Raw genomic sequence first — 17,565 nt, 5'->3', positions numbered from 1 at the left:
CTCCCTGTGTCTCTTGACAACCTTCCACTGACATCATTTCTGATGAAGCTTCACTGAACAGTAGATGGATGAACTGAAGGGCCAGATGCAGCTCCTGTGGCAGGTCTTTGCTGAAAATATTCCTATTTCAGGTCCTCCTCATCTGCTGTAGATTTTTTTTTTTTTAGCCCTGCCCCTTCTTCTTTTGTCCACCACTTGTCCAATTTCCTCAAATGTTTTAAGGACAAAAGTTCCTTGGGAATCACCTCGTTGGTGCAAAAATACTATTATATGTCTGTCAAATGGTGTTACCTTTGGTTAATTTCATAGATTAAATGAAGGAAGTTGAGTTAGGTGCCTTTGTTATGTCTGAGTGACTCATAGGTCTGAACTGGACTGCAAATTTGTGGAAAAGAAGCCAGTATCCAAAGAAAAACTCAGAAAACCCTTCAATAAGCCTGGAGAACTATCACTCAAGAACACTTTAAAAATTTACAAGAAAGTCTGGCTCCTTGGAAGCAAAATATAAAGAAATGAGGGAAGTCGCAAAGCTTTTGCATAATAATGTATGTATTTATGCCCATTACCCCTTTAACAAAGCCAGCCTTTAATAAAGATGTATGCACTACATACAGCCACAAATACTGTAGCAGACTCTCTGGGTCTATGATCATGTTCATGGTAGCTCTACTACTACTCCTGGGGCTGTTTTTTTTTAACTTATAGAAAACAATAGGCAACAAAAATTGTGAGTTTTTTAAACAAGCAGACACTGAAGGTGTTTTTCTTTTCTATTTGAAACTATGACTTCAGTGCAAGTGGATGTATTTTTAGTCAGTGTTTAAGGTAAGGTAATTTATTAAATATTTTAAACCATTTTCTGTTACAGGTCTCTTACTTTGGATTTCTTTAAGAGAGAATATGGCTGAAATGATAGCAAAATACATCAAATACTCTTAAGTGCTTTTCCTGTGACTGACTCATACCTCATCCTAACACCCCACCATCCTTTCCCTCCCATTAACAGTTCTGGTCAAGACAATATGTTTGAATAAGATCATCTTTTCACTGCACTTTCCATGTCAGTGAGTCAGATTTTAAAGTGACACTGACTGATGCGATCACGCCAAAAGGTTTTTAAATGTTTGGTGACGCACAACACACGGATGTATTTCCAAGCGAGTGCTTAAGTTATGACGACCGTGAGCTTTGTTGTGTTTTATTAAACTGCAAAATGTTTGGTGAGCAGCCTCAAAGAAATTCATGTTTTCTTCATCACGCTGCTCATCGCTGCCACAGACATGCAGACACACTGAGTAGTCTCTGTTTTTGGAAATTGCTCTGAGGTGTATGTCTGTTATTGTGCCCATACCTTAATTGGTTAGGCATCATTTAGTTGACTCTCTTACGTACCCACACAAACAAAACATGGCTGTGACGCACACTTATTTGATTGCGGCACCATTCTCACCCCCATAGTCCTGCCCTGGGATGTCACACTGAGGCAGTTGGTGTAACAACATGGTGTAAAAATACATCTTGCTTTGGTAAGATGATACTTTTCTCTCCATGACTACACGACTCCGTGGGGCCACGTCCAATACGAAACCTCCCGGCGACATGCTCAAGATGGTGCAACTTGTCTGTCAGATATTTAAAAAAACAGTTTTAAGGTTGTGATGCTGCCAAATTATATTACAATTCTATACCGTTATAACAGATAACACTGTATTCCACCAACAGTATGAAGAAATGGGTACATTTTTAATTCAACAATTATTTTTGTATGCTGAGATTTTCACTCCATTTACTTGTTGACCGACAGTCTATAAGTCATCTTAACTCTTATAAATAAACTGAATGCAAAACTGGCTGGAGACAAAGGACTGATAGAAAGACAGCATTATATGCACATAGATACAGACAGCTAGGGGACGCAGGCACAGCTGGGGAAAACAAGACACAACTGCAGGCAATCAAGACAATGAGACAGGAGGGGAAGTAAAACTAAACGCAAGGCACAAAAGACAGGTAACTCCCCAAATAAAACTGCAAGTGAGAACCATAACTAAATGGGGACACATAAATGAACTTAACTTAGGGGAGTTGACTCAAGAGGATCAGATTGAGGAAAAAAATTAAACTTTAAAGCTAGGCCTCAATTTTAAGACAAACAAAGACTCCAAAGCCTTTAAGAAAATATAATGATCAATAAACAGGGCACTCACAGGTTGAGCATGCGACCCCATACACATGCCACATAGCGGTGCAGGCTCGAGTCCTGGCCTGCTGCCGTTTCCCACATGTCCATAACACCACAGAATTCAACCACAAGAGCCAAAAACCCACAACTGGGCCGGGGATCACAACACCACAGCCGCAGCACCATGTTGAACCTATGCTGGAAAAAAATTACACATATGCATATCCTTTAACAGCTGCATTATAACAGGATCATCCATCCATCCCTCCATCCATCCCATCCATCCAGGGGGGCAAGAGCCTATTCCAGCTGTCATAGGCCAAAAGGCAGGGTAAACACTGGACAGGTCACCAATCTATCACAGGCTTAACACAGACAGACAACTATTCACACTCACTGCCAATTTCACCAAACCCCATGCATGTGTTTGGACTGTGGGAGGAAGCTGGCGTACTAGGAGATAATCCATGCAAGTACAAGGAGAACTACCACACCAATGTGCTGCTTTAATTAAAGATGTGCCCAAATTCTGGATGGTGCCTCAGCAACTGTCAGTAATGTGACATATTCAGTTTTACTTTAACTGCATTGCTCTCCTTCATTAAGTCTTCCATCCATTCTCTTCCGCTTATCCTGTTCAGGGTCACAGGGGGCTGGAGCCTATCCCAGTTGACATAGGGCAAGAGGCAGGGTACACCCTGTACAGGTCACCAGCCTGTCATGGGGCTAACACAGAGAGACAACTATTCACACCTATGGGCAATTTACGGGGAGAACATGCAAATTCCACACAGAAAGACCACGGCCAAGGTGGAATTGAACCTAGGACCTTTATGAGGCAGCAGTGCTAATCGCCGCACCACGCCACCGTGCTGCCTCAAGTTTTTAAGTCTAAAAAAATTTCACCACAAAATAACAAATCTGCCCTTAAATATTTTTTTCTAAAGCAAAATAGTAGAAGATTACCACAAAAGAAAGAAAATTTTGTTGACAACAGATGCAACTCACACACCCACGCACACACCAAATGTCCATTAATATTCCCTCTGTTGCTTGGCAGAGTTACAAGGCCCCAAACAAGAAAGCAACAGCTGTGAGGATGCACCATTACATAATGGCACAAAATGAATAAAAGGATTTGGCACAGTTGTAATGGTTTGTGTCCTCATCCAGTCATTCTGGAAACGTGTCACTGATTTGCGTGGACAAAAAACAGTAACAAGGTCACTCAGTGCTTTGTCGCAGTTTGAAAAGGATTAGATTAAAATAGTCATAAGAAGTCTATAATATCAATTTTATTTTTTGATGTCTTGATGTATTGCTGTTTTATGGTATGGTCCCTGCTGCTGAACTACTATTTGCAACGTGCTGATTTTAAAATGGTAAAATAAGCCATTCCCATCCTCTCACATGTTACAGGGATGATGATGATGCGACAGCCTTGAAGCACTTGGTTAGAAATCTGTTCTTCCCTTAAAAACGGGAGTATTGGAAGATGGGAAGGAGTAACTAAGAGAGAAAATGATTTGGTCTGAGCAAAGGCTCTTTGAAAATGTGAAACAACATGAGTGATGTTTAAGAGATTGTGTTTTACTGTGTTATTGTGTTACTAACTATGTACTACTGTGGCTGAACAGTCACCCCCGCCAACAGGGTATTGTTGGTTTGCCAGAGTAACTGAAGGGGTGTTAATGTCTCAGGGAATATGACCCTCATTGTTAAAGGTTTGCTGCTAGCACATTTTAATCAGACAGATGTTATTAGATTAAAATATCTAAAAAAAAAAATTGTGCTGCATTTTATTGTATGTATATTATCTATAATTTCTTGAAATACTGCTGCTGTGCCTTATATTTAGCAGAGTTTTAGATGTTTGCCAAATTCTTATCTACAACAGACTTAGAGACTTAATTAAATTAAACATGAAATCAAACAGACAGTTAAACAACCACAACTCAAGTCGTCCATCTGTAAAGTAGGCCATCATTGAAACAGCCTGTAAATAGAGATATCGAATGTTAGATGTTCACGATCGGCACATGTCCGCTATATCAGGTAACCGACTTTGTACTTGTGGGGGACAACATTTAAAAATAGACTCACACCCCGAGACCGCCGGCTCTGCCTGTGCTCCTACTGAAGTCCTACATCACAGGTCTATATTCTCAACCAAACAACTATGAAAAGGGTACGTACTACTTGCATGGCTGGAAATCCCCCTGACAAGAAAGACAACTGTTTTAACACCTTGAGTAATAGTTATACTTTTATCAGTTCTGATTCATCTGTGCCATGACTTGTTAGACATTTGTTTGTGGTTTTCTTTGGAATGGCAAACGTGGTCGGTCACACTTCATCTGGATAGGTGGACACATACGCTCTGCTGTGGCGCACGAGACGCATGACACGCTTGGTCAAAAATCAGAATTCATTCGCTAATGTTTTCATTTCCCTCATTTCAAAGAGCTCTCGCATTCTGAGGTGCCGATATTTTCAAAACTTTGTTCAGGTGCTTGAGCTTTTCAAGCAAGGTATTTAAAACATAGATACACCAATCAATGTCCTAGCGTGAGAAGGACTATCATAGCTTAATAAGGTCTAAATGTGGGGTTTAGGCATGAGACAAATCAAGGAGATCAAGGAAAAATGCAATTTACTAGGGTTGGTGTTAAGGTCATTTATCACAGGAAACTTTAATATGGGTGTTTTATCAACATTCACATTTTTCAGCCTAAAAACATTATATAGAATATACTCAGAGTAATCAGTAATGAATTTCATAGTAAACATGTGAGGCGGAGGGCTCTGTGACACGGCCTTCCGTGCAGCAGGAATGAATGTGACAAATGCAGGTCATGGGTAAAGATGTTCTGGTATTTTTCCAGTGTCTGTGCCACTACCTCCCCTCCTGAAATCTTGTATATCAGCGTACATGATTTAAAGTCTCCACCATCACCACTTCATATATGCCCACTGCACGTGTGTCAGAAATGTCAAATGTCAAAATGGCATTTTTAGAGTGCATCTACGGTGTTAAAGTCACGTAGAGGCACCAAATAATTGCTGCTGTAATCTGAAACATAACAATAAGGTATTGCTATATAACTGGTATAATAAGTGGAAACCCTCGTGTTAAAATGTGAAATTAGACAAATTTGTAGAGCTTTAGTTACTATAGATAGATAGATAGATAGATAGATAGATAGATAGATAGATAGATAGATAGATAGATAGATAGATAGATAGATAGATAGATAGATAGATAGATAGATAGATAGATAGATAGATAGATAGATAGATAGATAGATAGATAGATAGATAGAAAGATAAGAACACTTCTTTTTATCTGGTAAATCAACTCTAGATATTAATCTATTGGTAATATAGGCAATGCACATTTTACCACCTCTTGACAGAAGACTTTAAAGAGTGTCACCTTCTGCTTACAATGAAAAAAAAAGCATCACAAGACAGACATTTTTATCAGCAACAAAGTAGGAAGGCTTCCTGTTGATAAGATATGCCAAGTGTGTCTTAAACGTGCTTGAAATAGATGCAACATGCCACTGAATGAATCATCTCCTGCAGCTTAGATAAGCACACAGACTGACAACCAAAGGGAGATAGTGGGTTTTGCTTCAAATACTTCAAGGAGGTAAATTCAAACATAATCCTCGAGCCAGAGATTCTCTTTTCCACTTTTGCAGTTTAACTGTGATATATTTGAATTTTCTGCTAACCTCATGTGTCACTTTGCAGATACTGAATTAAACAAACGCAAGGATCCAGTTGGACTCTGGGAAGGAATAATGACAGAAAATCCAGAGGTAAAAAAATCTGTCACTGTACAAAAAACCTTTTCGACCTCAAGTTGCTGGATGGCAGCAGAGTCAGCTTTTTGACAACCACCCCGAGGCGCTCAACTACAAGTCCCGATGGATGTGTCACTTCCTTGCACTGACAGCAAAAATCGTCCGGCTCTCAGAGAGAGTCAGTCTGTGGATTTTGATTCTGTTATTCACGGTCCCACAGTAAACAAGCAGTCTGCACAAGAACCAAGAACAGAGGCTGTGACCAGTCTTGCAGACACCACTGATGAATCCCCGCCACATGTTTCTGCAAAACCAGACAGCGTTCAGTCATTATTGTCCATCTATAGCATGTCAGAGCATTTTTCACTTTCCTCAGAGGCTTCACCAAAGGATGACGATGGCAGGGGTCAGTGCTGTTTGGGCCAATCAGAAACAGTATCACCTTTATTACCTCACCTCTCTCAGAACCTCATTTTACCCCAATCTGAATCAGCTTCCTCTTCTGCCGAACAAGGAAATACTCCACCTGAATCTTTTGGGGCGGTCTCACTTGAGGGTTTGATGGAGCTGTCTGTCACTGTCCCCTTCTCCAGTCCCAACATCAGCTCTGAAAACAGACCTCCTTTATTAAGGTCATTAGACAGAGACAGTTCAGATACTGACACAGCTGTAGTGCCTTTGTCAGATCTTTATATCTTTGAAAGTGACACACAGGACTTCATCCTGAGCCCAAGTATAGCTTCCCATGTGATTAAATGTCCTGAATACCAGCCATTATCACAAACAAGTGGGAAGCAAGTGAGCCATCACTGTGATAAGCATGTAGTGATGTGTGATTCATCAGACGCGACAGAATGTCATCACAGCTCTTGTGTGGAACAATATACAGAGAATAACGAGTCAGACGTGAGTGAACATTCGGGGCTGAGGACACCTGCTGCAGATGCTTGGGAGGCAGGCTTTATGTCTCTAAGTGATGTGAGACGAGGCAAAGCGAGGGTCGCTGGAATAACCCTCCAGCGCAGCAACAGTCCCATCGAGCTCTGGCAGGACGCACGCCAATATCTGACAGGTGATGATACAGAAGGTCAGGATGTTTGGGACAAGACACATCACTCTGTGATGCAAGGAGATCTCTCTCATACCAGTTACTTGTCTTTTTCCTCAAGAGAGACACAGGTGTCAGATTACAACCCTGAAGGTAGCGAGGGGATTGGCTGGACCGGTGATGACACCAAAGGTTGGGGGCCACCAGTTAAGAGGTGGTCATCAGTGGACAGCTGGGCAACTGCACTCTCAGATTGGACTGACATCATCGTGGCTCCACCAGAGGACTTCACAACAGCCTTTTCAGAAATAGGGGCTGAGATAGATGCTTTGACACAGGCGCTGTCAGAGGTAAATACTCTCACAGAAACAGAGACTGCAAAACAAGGACGCACTCTACAAACAACAACCCAGGCACAAATGGGAGTCCAGGATCAACCTCTAAAGGCACAAAACATATCAGAGAGCTCCATCCACTCTGGGCACAGCTCTCTCTCTTTGTGCTTCGAATCTACAGGACTGAAACTCCGTGACAGAGAGGGTGCTGAATCCTTGTGCAATTCAACACCCCCCACACAAGGAGACAAGTGCTCCCCCTGCACCGCTCCCCAGCATTCATCCAGGGGTTCACCTGGTGTGACGGTGGCCTCTCCAGTAGGAAACACCACAGATGCAAGTGTGGTGGCACTGATGCCTGGATCTACTTCTGCTGATCTCAACCTCTCTCTGTTTGATGATTATGCAGAGTCCTTGGAGACAGAAAGTCTCATCAGCAATGAAAAAGACCCAGTCATACTGAGTATAATAGAAGATACAGATTTGGACCCTCCTACAGATTTAATAACAGAGGAGGTAAGAAGGTCGATATTTAAACACTTGAGAGGTGAATGTTTGTGCTTAGCTTGAATTGAAACCATCATAAAATATTACAGAATTTTTTGCCATCGTACTTGGGGGCATGTGTGCAACTTTTTCCAGTGTGTCTGTTTGCACGATGGCTCTCGCTTCACACTAGAGAGAGCAGCAACCATCTCCACATTGCTGGCCAGAAGACAAATCAGTCATGCCCTTTTGAAACACAGTCACAAAGTTAAAAGACATTCCTGCTTTTGTCCTTGTCGGTGTTGACATACCTTTAATATCACTAGGCAGTCATGAGTCGCGCCGAATATAAAATCCATGTATGTCACCACACACAAGGCTCATGAGTATTGTCGGCTTGCTTTGGATTGGAGCCACTCAGTTTGCAACCAAGTCCTTCCACCCAGCCTTGATTGGATAAGTTGTCTGGCTCCCATCTCAAAGACTGACAGCTGTGTGTGCTGAAGGAAAAGGAGTGCCTAAGAGGAAAACTTCGGATGGACAGAAATGGCACCTAATAATAGCTGAGAGTCCAGTGATAATAGCATGCATCCTTGGCGTGTCAGGGTGAGAGGAGAGCACAGCTGAAAACTGAAACACGATCCTCTCTCTCTCTCTCTTTCTCTCTGTTCGTACGCACCCGTCGACACACCCATTTCCACCACATCTCCTTTAAAAAGCCACGATCAGGACCCCAACAGGTTCTCGGGGCTAAGAGACTGCTTTTGATTGGCTTAGGTGTGCAAAGTGCAGCTGGAGGTACAGTCTTTAACACTGAAAGTCAAGGTTTCAGTTACATGCAGGACGTATGGACTGGTGGATTGGGTCTAGAAGCATGGTGTTTTATAAACGTCTGATTAATGGCTCTATAGAAAGGTATGTGCTAAAAATAAAAATATTTGATCTGTCTTTAATGTAATTACCTGATATCAAGGCAGCATATTAACAGCATTGTTACAGTATCGTGTATTTATCTATGTGCAGCCATAGACTCCATCGTAAGAAAACTCAGTTACAGAAGTTACAACTTTTTTTTTAATTTCAGCTAATATTTTATCGTTCTTTGTCCTTTTCATTATCAGCCCGCTGGAGATAGACTGCGTGAAGTGACAAATGAGCGCAGGTTTGTCCAGCTGGGCTCAGTGACCAAACACGAAGCTAAACAGAGCTGTGGGCAAGCTGAGGTCGATCGGGAAGAAAACCAGTTCCTAACTGATTTTAGTGTCCTCACTGCTGACACTCTGACAAACTCACACGTGCCAGGTGGAGACACGCAACCTGGCTGGCATTTTAATACTGACAACCAAGTGTCTAGTGACACTTTGCCAGACCTTGATAGAGCATGTCAGGTGGAGCCAAAGAGGGACAGTCCCACATTTATTATGCCCTTAGCTCCAGTCAGTATTGGCCCTTTCCTTGTCTGTAGGACAAACAGACATTTGGAAGGAGATCAGACTTGTGCGAAAGGTTCTCTCAATAACAACAGTTGCGATCACGTACAACAGTGTGCTCTCTTGCCAACCCTGGATGGAATTACTGACAAACCATCTCTGGAAGGCGATGAAGAGTTGATTCATGAAAAGCAGACTACAGAAAAGACCGCTGAGAAATCTTCACCAGAGGGACTACAGGACCTGAACGCTAGTGACGCTGCAGACTGTTTCCTCACTAGAAAAACAATATTTGAGGAGATTGATGATTTCAGTAGGGAACTAGAAAACCTCATTGTTCTCCCTGCAGATAATTTCTTCATCTCAAACGAGAAACGCATTGCATGCATCACTTTAGATATATTTGATCCATTTGTCTCCAAGCCTGCAAAACCCACAGCTGTGCAGTCAGAGAAGGCTGAGCTGAATCAGAAAACAACTGAAAAGATGCCTCACAAAACCCAGAAGAACACACGCTCCAAAAAGGATAAATCAGCTGGTCATCATCATTTCACGCAAGTGTCCAAAAAACAGGAAAGCAAATGTCACCATGTTTCCACCCAGCAGACATCCAACCAGCAAGAAACTCATCCTACTATTGGAGAAAAGCACACCAGTGAGAACACTCAGACTGAACTTGAAGCCAAGGAGGCTACACTGGTTATTGAGGCAAGTGTGGTAGCTGAGAAGACAACAGGCAAGCCACATGGCAAGAAGAAAAAGAAACACGGTCAGAACGCATCATCAGGGGAGCCGCTGATTGAAGTGGAGAATGGAGCAAAATCAAAGACTGCAAAAGGAAGAATCGAGCTTTTCGAATCTAAGCTGGGTGTCAAAGCTGGCAAAGCTCAAAGGGAAAGTGATCGGCCAAATGTTGCTGAAATGAAGTCCCAGCAACCAGAGGCTAAAGCGTCACAGGGAGAACAACCTCCAAATCCCACAGAAAATAAGGACCACCAGCCGAAGAACTTCACAAGTCCTCTGAATGATGATATTGTTAAAAGGCCACGTCTGTCAGAGGACAAGTTTGGGAAGATTGTCAGTATGTTGGAGTCTAAACTACCAAAGTCAGACGTGTCAGTAAAAGTAAAGGGAGATGAGCTCAAGGCAGATGTTGGAGGAACTCGTAAGAAGGCGTACAGTGAAGTGGTCAAACAGAGGATCCCACCCAAGGAAGGTATGGGAATTGATTAACCAGTTAGTCTTCTGCATGTAAATACATATTCCACACAGCATAATTAAAGCCTGTGGTGATATCTACAGAACCCAAGGCGGTAAAGCCTATCCAGGCAGCACCAGTGAGTGGTGACGCCCAGAGCCTGTGCCTGTGGTGTCAGTTTGCTGCTGTCTCCTCCGACTACACTGTGACCTGGAGCAGAGACGGTACTATCCTGGCTGAGATCAAAAGAAGGTAACTCAACTTCATGTGATTTTTTTAGCAATACTGATGATTTTTTTTTAAGCTGGTTTAACTTGCCTACAGCTGGGTATCTGCAAGCTACTTTGCAACCCAGGTCCTCCTTCTGTGTGGCTGTGTTTTCTTCTGCACATGGTGTCTTACTGCCACTCTCCCAATTTTTGCTTTTTTATGCCTGAGCATGAGATTGAAGTGAGATCCCAGAACAAATGCTTAAATAAATATAACTTCATGCTTCGCTCCAATCAGTCTCCTAGTGTACCCCGTAATGAGATTATTTTAACAAACTATTGTGCACCTTTAGTTAAATGTAAAACTGTGATTTTTAGCAGTGGTTCCCAGTTTTATCCCTATCACATGCTGAAATTTCATTGCACTAAGTGACACTGTACCTTTGTCTGAAGTGCAGGGGATGAGAGCAAGGTGTCACTGACCATCAATAACGCTTCTCACAAGGAGCTGGGCAAGTACCTTTGTCAGCTCAGCAGCTTACATGGGTCAGTCAGCCTGGACTACCTGCTCACATATGAAGGTAAAAAAAAAGTAGTCTATAGAGATCATTCTTGAAAGTCTAAAGTGATCTATCTTAATAAAAACTGCATTGTTTTACAGTGCTCAGTGAGATTGTCATCCCTCCAGCTCCAAAAACGATTCCATGTGAGTTTAAATCTAGAAATGCAGCATATTACTTTATACAGCTGAGCTTTAAAAGGAGATGCTGGATGACACTGCCTTTTTTCCCCCCAGCTGCCCCTGTAGAGGTTAGCAGTGAAGAAGAAGATGCTCACTTCTCCAGACTCTTTTTCAAGGAAGATTTCCTAGCTGACCAATACTTTGGAGACAGCCATCCCATCAGTATGATCACTGAAAAGGAACACTTTGGGGAGGGGATGCATCGGCGGGCTTTCCGGACTAAGCTGCAAGCGGGTCAGATACCCTTGTTAGTGCCAGGTCACTCCTGTGTGCTCAAAGTGCACAATGCTATCAGCTATGGGACCAAGAACAATGACGAGCTTGTTCAGAAGAACTTTACCTTGGCTGCAGAGGTGAGAATATCTCAGTTAGTCTTTGCTGATAGTATAGAAGCCTGTGAGAAAATAGCCATCAGCTCTCTTGCTCTATGATCTCACTAAATTTCCTGATGATTTATAGCCTCAGTCACTGGTTTCAAATCTTTCCGAGCAGAACATGAGGTTAATTTTGTAAACGATGGTCTCCACTGGAGTCAAAAAGGAGGATAAAGCAGAGTACGCTTTAGTGTAAGCCCACTGGTTTCTCCAGTGATGTCATGCACACATGGCTTGAGAGTTGTCTGCATACTGGACGTGTCGCAACCAGGGAAAGCTCTACATTTCCTGACTGGTTCAGGTGTGATTGCTGGCTGTTGCTAGGTGAAATCAGTTGCAAAGAGGGTGCTTCGCCAAAAACCTCTTTGTGATTACTTGCTGGTTGTTAGCAGATTGCTGCAGTTATGGAAGACGCCGGCTTGTCTGCAAGGACTTGCTAACCACTACCTGTGCAGTTGAAAACTTTGAATCAGCAAACAAGAATCAGAGTAAAAGTTGTGGTGCAGCACTGAAGGTTGCACATTTACAGATAAGTTCCATGTTGTGGGCACCTGTGGCAATCTGCTAGTGACCATAGCAATTGAAAGGAGGTTTTGGCCAATTGGTTGGGGAATACCCATTTCTCTCTATCAACTGGTGGTTGCCAGGAGGTCACTGACAGGTCTCTAGGCCTGCAATTGATTTTACAGCAACTACCATCAACTTCCTACAAGCACTCACCAAATGGTTGGGAGAAATATACATTTTTTCCTTACAGCCGGTGGTTGCCAGATGATTGCAGATCAGTCTTTGGGCCTGTTTGACACCTAAGTGGTGTGACCCTTCACTGTCACATGTCCACAGTGATGGCTGAGTCAAGGTCATATGGTTAGCAGTCACCTGACTGCAAAACCTCAATTGGCAATTTGTTCCTGTGTGAGTGTGTAATATCCTTTGATTTCTCAATCAGATACATTTTTTACCAATCGTGACCAGTTTCAAAGCAGCAAGATGCTCAGGTCGAGTCTTCATAACAGGAACTCACTAACCAAGGAGAACAGTTACTTTCTATACACAGTCTGTGAGGTTAGCTTCGTGGTGGTTGCTATCTTCCTTTTTCTGGAGCCTGACATGACTGTGAGGGTGAAGTGCTAAGTTATTAGGTAGTACTAGCACATTCATTTCAAGCTGCTAGACTATGTGGATGACAGAGACAGAGATATGTGCTAATTACGCCTAGGAAACAAACTTAAAAAACAAAACACTAGAATTTCACTCACTAAACACTGGAGCACTCTTGGGACAACTTTTACTGCAATTAAGCACAGTAAACCACATTATCTGACAGCTAATGGTCTAGGTACCACCTACCTGTCATTGAAGGTAGCCATTCTCTTAATTTGCAAACTTCAAGCCTTAACAAAAGTTAAACGGCACATTTGAAGACCAAAAGTGTTTCTTGAACCAGACTACCCAAAGGTTTACTTTTGTTGTAAAGTGAAGCGTTCGCCTACATACATCATAATGAAAATCTAATTAGTTTACAACTGTTTGTTGTTCCAGTCACTTGGTAAATAGATTGCAAATCAAATTTAGTTTCTTGTTACATTCTTTTGTGTAAAAAGTTGGATTAAAAAAATGCAATGTTCACCAATCGCCTCAAAAAAGTTATTTTATACATTTGTCAGTTTCTGTGCCTCAAAATGCAAAAATGTGCAGTAAGATACAAAACATGACTTCTGGCTGCCTCTTCTTGTGTTTTGATACTTTGATACCTGATTTAAAATACATTTTATAAAAAGTACAAACAAGGAAAAAGGGAAATTGTCATATAAGTAGGGATGTTATGATGCAGACTGACTTTTCTGTTGCTGTTGTTGCACTGTAGGAGTGTCAGGTCCAGAACACAGCAAGAGAGTACATCAAAGCTTATACTGCTGCTGCTCAGTCCATCGGAGCCTTCGGAGATGTTCCAGAGTGAGTGATATGGTTTATAAGCTCAACATAATTTCCTCACTATGTTTATGCCCTTTTAATTGAAACCACTTTGTTTGTTGCATTCACCAGTATAATTCCCATCTACCTGATTCACCGTCCATCGAATGACATCCCCTACGCCACGCTGGAAGAGGAGCTGATTGGTGACTTTGTTAAATATTCAGTCAAGGACGGCAAAGAGATCAACCTGATGAGGCGTGATTCAGAGGCTGGACAGAAATGCTGTGCTTTCCAGCACTGGGTCTACCAAAACACCGAGGGCAACCTGCTGGTTACTGACATGCAAGGTCAGGAAAAAATATTAAAAATTCAGTTTTTTGTCTAAACTATTTTTCCTAGAAACCTAAACATCAGTCTCATACCTTTCTTTTCAGGAGTGGGCATGAGACTTACTGATGTGGGAATAGCCACCTGTAAGAAAGGGTGAGTATTTTATGTTATTTACTTATTTTACTTTTTGAGACCAAAGATACTCTGCATGCAAACTGTCAACTTACACTACCTGATCACTTAATATTTTTTCCTTGCAGATACAAGGGATTCAAAGGAAACTGTGGCACCTCCTTCATAGACCAGTTTAAAGCCTTGCATCAGTGCAACATGTACTGTGAAATGCTAGGTCTCAAATCTCTGCAGCCCAAAGCCAAAAAGCCAGCATCTGCTCCCAAACCCAAACCCCAAAGCTCTGCTGCACCCAAGAAGAAAACATTTGGGCCAACGATGAAGGGAAAGTCGTAACAGGAGGAGAATGCTGGGCTAAGGGTTTGATTATTAATTGAAATGGTGACATTTTTAGTGATTCACTTCAGTCACTTTGAACTGAAACCCGCAGAGTTTTGTGGACAGTTTCTATAAACTTCTGGATTTCAGCAGATCATTTAAAGAGACTCCAAAAGTAGTAAATGTAGCAGAAGCAGCAGCTGCTGTTTCAACTTTTTTTCTTTGTTGAACACGTCAACATTTTTAGTTTAATGAAGGGAGCCTGTGAGTTGTATTTAGCAGTTCTCGGAAAACTGCAGTTCATTTAAGGAACACTTGAAATGACGAGATCGTTAATGAACTGTGACGCTTAGATTGCTTGACTGATGAGCTGCAATGAACTCTCTTGGTTTTTCTACTTCTGGGATATTTTCAAACTATTAGTTCATTAAATTAATGGACTTAATTTATTAATTAGAGGAAATGTCTTTAAAGTAGGTTGTATGAGTGGGTGTGTGGAGGGGGGGTTGATTTCCAAAGCGGTGTATTTCATGAACATGTATCCAGTTTAATGTTACAGTTGTGATCAGATTATCTTGCTCATTTTCTTGCTTGTTACACTGAATGTCAAACATTGTAATATTTCTAAGTTAGATTTTGCTGTTTTAGCAATCTTCCAGGAATCCATATTAAACATATATAAAGGGAAAGACATGCAGAGTGAACCCAATCAACCTGACATCAAGAGGCCATATGATCTCAGTAGTATTCCAGCTATTCAACTGCAGTCTAAAACAGTCTTTATACAATAACCCTCTCCGATCGCCCCTCACTGCTGCCTTTCAAACCACTTTCCCACATTGCTTACGTGGCACTCATGTTGCAAATGTTTTGATTCCTTTCACATGAAGTCAACTCACATTTTGTGTGGTAGGACAGGTATGAAAAGACAGTGGTGGCCATCGCTGCTATATGAAATATAAATAAATGCCTGCGTATGTTTGTTGATGGGCTGGGATTGAAGGCATCTGTGAAATGTGAAGCTCACATGTTAATGGCTAAGGTGCAGACATCCCCTCTTCAGCAACAGACAAAAAATTAAAAATAACTTTATTTATGGCACAGAAAAAGACAAACGTGCAGGAGGCATTAAATGTTGAAGACATTAGCAACAAAGGCAGCAGCAGTAAACCAAGCAGAACCACTTTAAGGTCTGCAGCACCTCAAATGCAAAAGAAAGTGGGTCACACTCAGAGGCTCAGCATCACATATGATGCATGAACATACCAAATGTCTATTTCCATCACCACTTCTCCTGCCCTGGTGTAATGTGTCCAGAACTATCGCCACAGCTGGTCATGCTTTACAGTGTAAACGCGGGATTATACAGAAGCAAAGGAACGCCAATAAACAACCACTCACACACAGAAGTGAAGGCGTACACTGAGGTGCTTTTCACACTGTAGCTATTTAGTGTGATAATGGCGTTTGATGGACAGGAAACAAACACCATTGTCACACTCCACAGCTCTGGAGGACAAGGTTTGCTGCAGACATGCAGACAGAGAGCGTGTCGGTGCAAACTGGTGGATGGATGACCTGGTGAAATAAGAGGAAAAATATAAGTTGTGTGTAATCAGGAAAGCTTAAAAAAAAGAATATATATATATACATACACATGCATTTTCAGGTAGACTGCACAGGTTATATTTGGCCTAAATGAAAAAAGGGAAGAAAAAAAAACCCTCAGTGCCATGTAAATATTCTAGGCTTATCCAACATGTCCAAAGTCCACTCTAGTCTTTTTTTTTAAACTGATTGTGGGGATGACTGCAGCTGTGTGCACCTGTGCATGTGAATAAGAGATCAGCAAAGTAAAACACCACCTGTGAGAGCCACACAATGACCAAGTTCACCTTCTTTAAAATTTATCATTAAAAAAGACTGATTCAGGCCACGTGCCACCTGAGCTTGAACCCATTTTCATTCTACTTTTAATATTACACAATATAACTGAACCGACACGGCACTCGGTGAGATTCTTCCTCCATCATAGCTTTTCACAGATTTAAACTGTTCATTCAAACCTTAAAAAGCTTCAGACCTCTTTGAGAGCAGTATCTACTCACCTCAAGTCTCAAAGGTCTTGCCAGATTCATTTATACCCAGCGGTCACTCTTTTTTTTTCCTGCAGCTCCTTTCTGACCACCTTTTCTTCCCTTTTACACTAGTGTGTCTTTGTTAATGCCAGTTTAAGTCCAGTAGAGCGCCTGCAGCTGCAGGTTCATGAAGTGATCCGTGGTGCATTTGGGTTCAGGGCTGTCCCATCCAAGTCTTTATGTAGACAGAGCAGAGTTTGGACAAACAGCCAGTTGCACATTAGTGATAAGCTACGGGGGAAGTATTGATCGACCCTGACCAGAGGTGGAAGGTGGAGGGGAGACCAGAAAAAAAAAAAAAAAAAACTACTACTCTGGTCAGGCCTTAATTAACCAGGATTCACTAAAAGTCACTGTGAGCGCGCTGTAACAAACTTATGACAGGTGCTGCTCCAGCAGATAAGCACAAAAAAAAAGTGAAGCAGGAGTTAAAAATTAGACACATTGCTTGTTTCATATATCCTAAGTTTTAAACTCCACACTTTGAAGTTCTTAGTTTATTCATTGGCGGAAAAAAAAAAATACTTGTAGTGATGTTTAATTCTGCAGTAGCTACCAGCTGAATGAACAGTTATATGCTGCAAGTAATCACATAAGAGTTAAAAAGTAATGGATAATTTGCTGCAATATTTGGCTTGAAGTAACACAATGGATTTAATTGAAATAGTTACAAATAGTGGATAAAAAGTGGATACATTTTTTCTGATAAATGATTGAAATTATTAAAACCAAAAGGGTTGAATTAGCTAAAAGTAAGGGATGCATGGTTGAAATGATTACAAGTAATGCAAAAGCAATGGCTAAAATAGTTAGGTTATTATGAAAGTGATAGGACTGGAATAAAATCAAAATCAAAATATTTTAAAAGTGACATCAAATCTTAAAAAGAATTATTATTAGATATAATGATACAA

The 17,565-nt window shown here is 41.5% G+C and overlaps 1 protein-coding gene and 1 long non-coding RNA gene across 2 annotated transcripts; one reads left to right on the top strand and one right to left on the bottom strand.

Moving 5' to 3' along the window:
• Positions 1-5,971: 5,971 nt before the first annotated feature.
• alpk2 (alpha-kinase 2) lies at positions 5,972-15,322 on the top strand. Its single transcript, XM_030743008.1, has 10 exons — positions 5,972-7,893; positions 8,985-10,509; positions 10,596-10,743; positions 11,154-11,281; positions 11,362-11,406; positions 11,497-11,795; positions 13,684-13,772; positions 13,863-14,080; positions 14,168-14,216; positions 14,324-15,322. The coding sequence occupies exons 1-10, from the start codon at positions 6,118-6,120 to the stop codon at positions 14,529-14,531; spliced, it is 4,485 nt and encodes a 1,494-aa protein (XP_030598868.1). The 5' UTR covers positions 5,972-6,117; the 3' UTR covers positions 14,532-15,322.
• Positions 15,323-15,612: 290 nt separating this feature from the next.
• On the bottom strand, positions 15,613-16,787 carry LOC115789842 (uncharacterized). Its single transcript, XR_004020730.1, has 3 exons — positions 16,622-16,787; positions 16,169-16,207; positions 15,613-16,091 (listed from the first exon to the last, which is right to left on the bottom strand). It is a non-coding gene; the product is annotated as an uncharacterized LOC115789842 (long non-coding RNA).
• Between the last annotated feature and the right edge of the window lie 778 nt (positions 16,788-17,565).

The sequence above is a fragment of the Archocentrus centrarchus genome, chromosome 12, assembly GCF_007364275.1.
Source record: "Archocentrus centrarchus isolate MPI-CPG fArcCen1 chromosome 12, fArcCen1, whole genome shotgun sequence".
NCBI classification, from domain to species: domain Eukaryota; kingdom Metazoa; phylum Chordata; class Actinopteri; order Cichliformes; family Cichlidae; genus Archocentrus; species Archocentrus centrarchus.
Note: the sequence above shows the minus strand (reverse complement) of the source record. Positions and strands in the feature narration are given on the sequence as shown.

Coding starts and splice junctions, on each gene's coding strand:
- alpk2 (XM_030743008.1), top strand. CDS start 6,118: ATGGATGTGTCACTTCCTTGCACTGACAGCAAAAATCGTCCGGCTCTC. Junction 10,510..10,595: donor GAGGATCCCACCCAAGGAAG/GTATGGGAATTG, acceptor TGATATCTACAG/AACCCAAGGCGGTAAAGCCT. Junction 11,282..11,361: donor CTACCTGCTCACATATGAAG/GTAAAAAAAAAG, acceptor ATTGTTTTACAG/TGCTCAGTGAGATTGTCATC.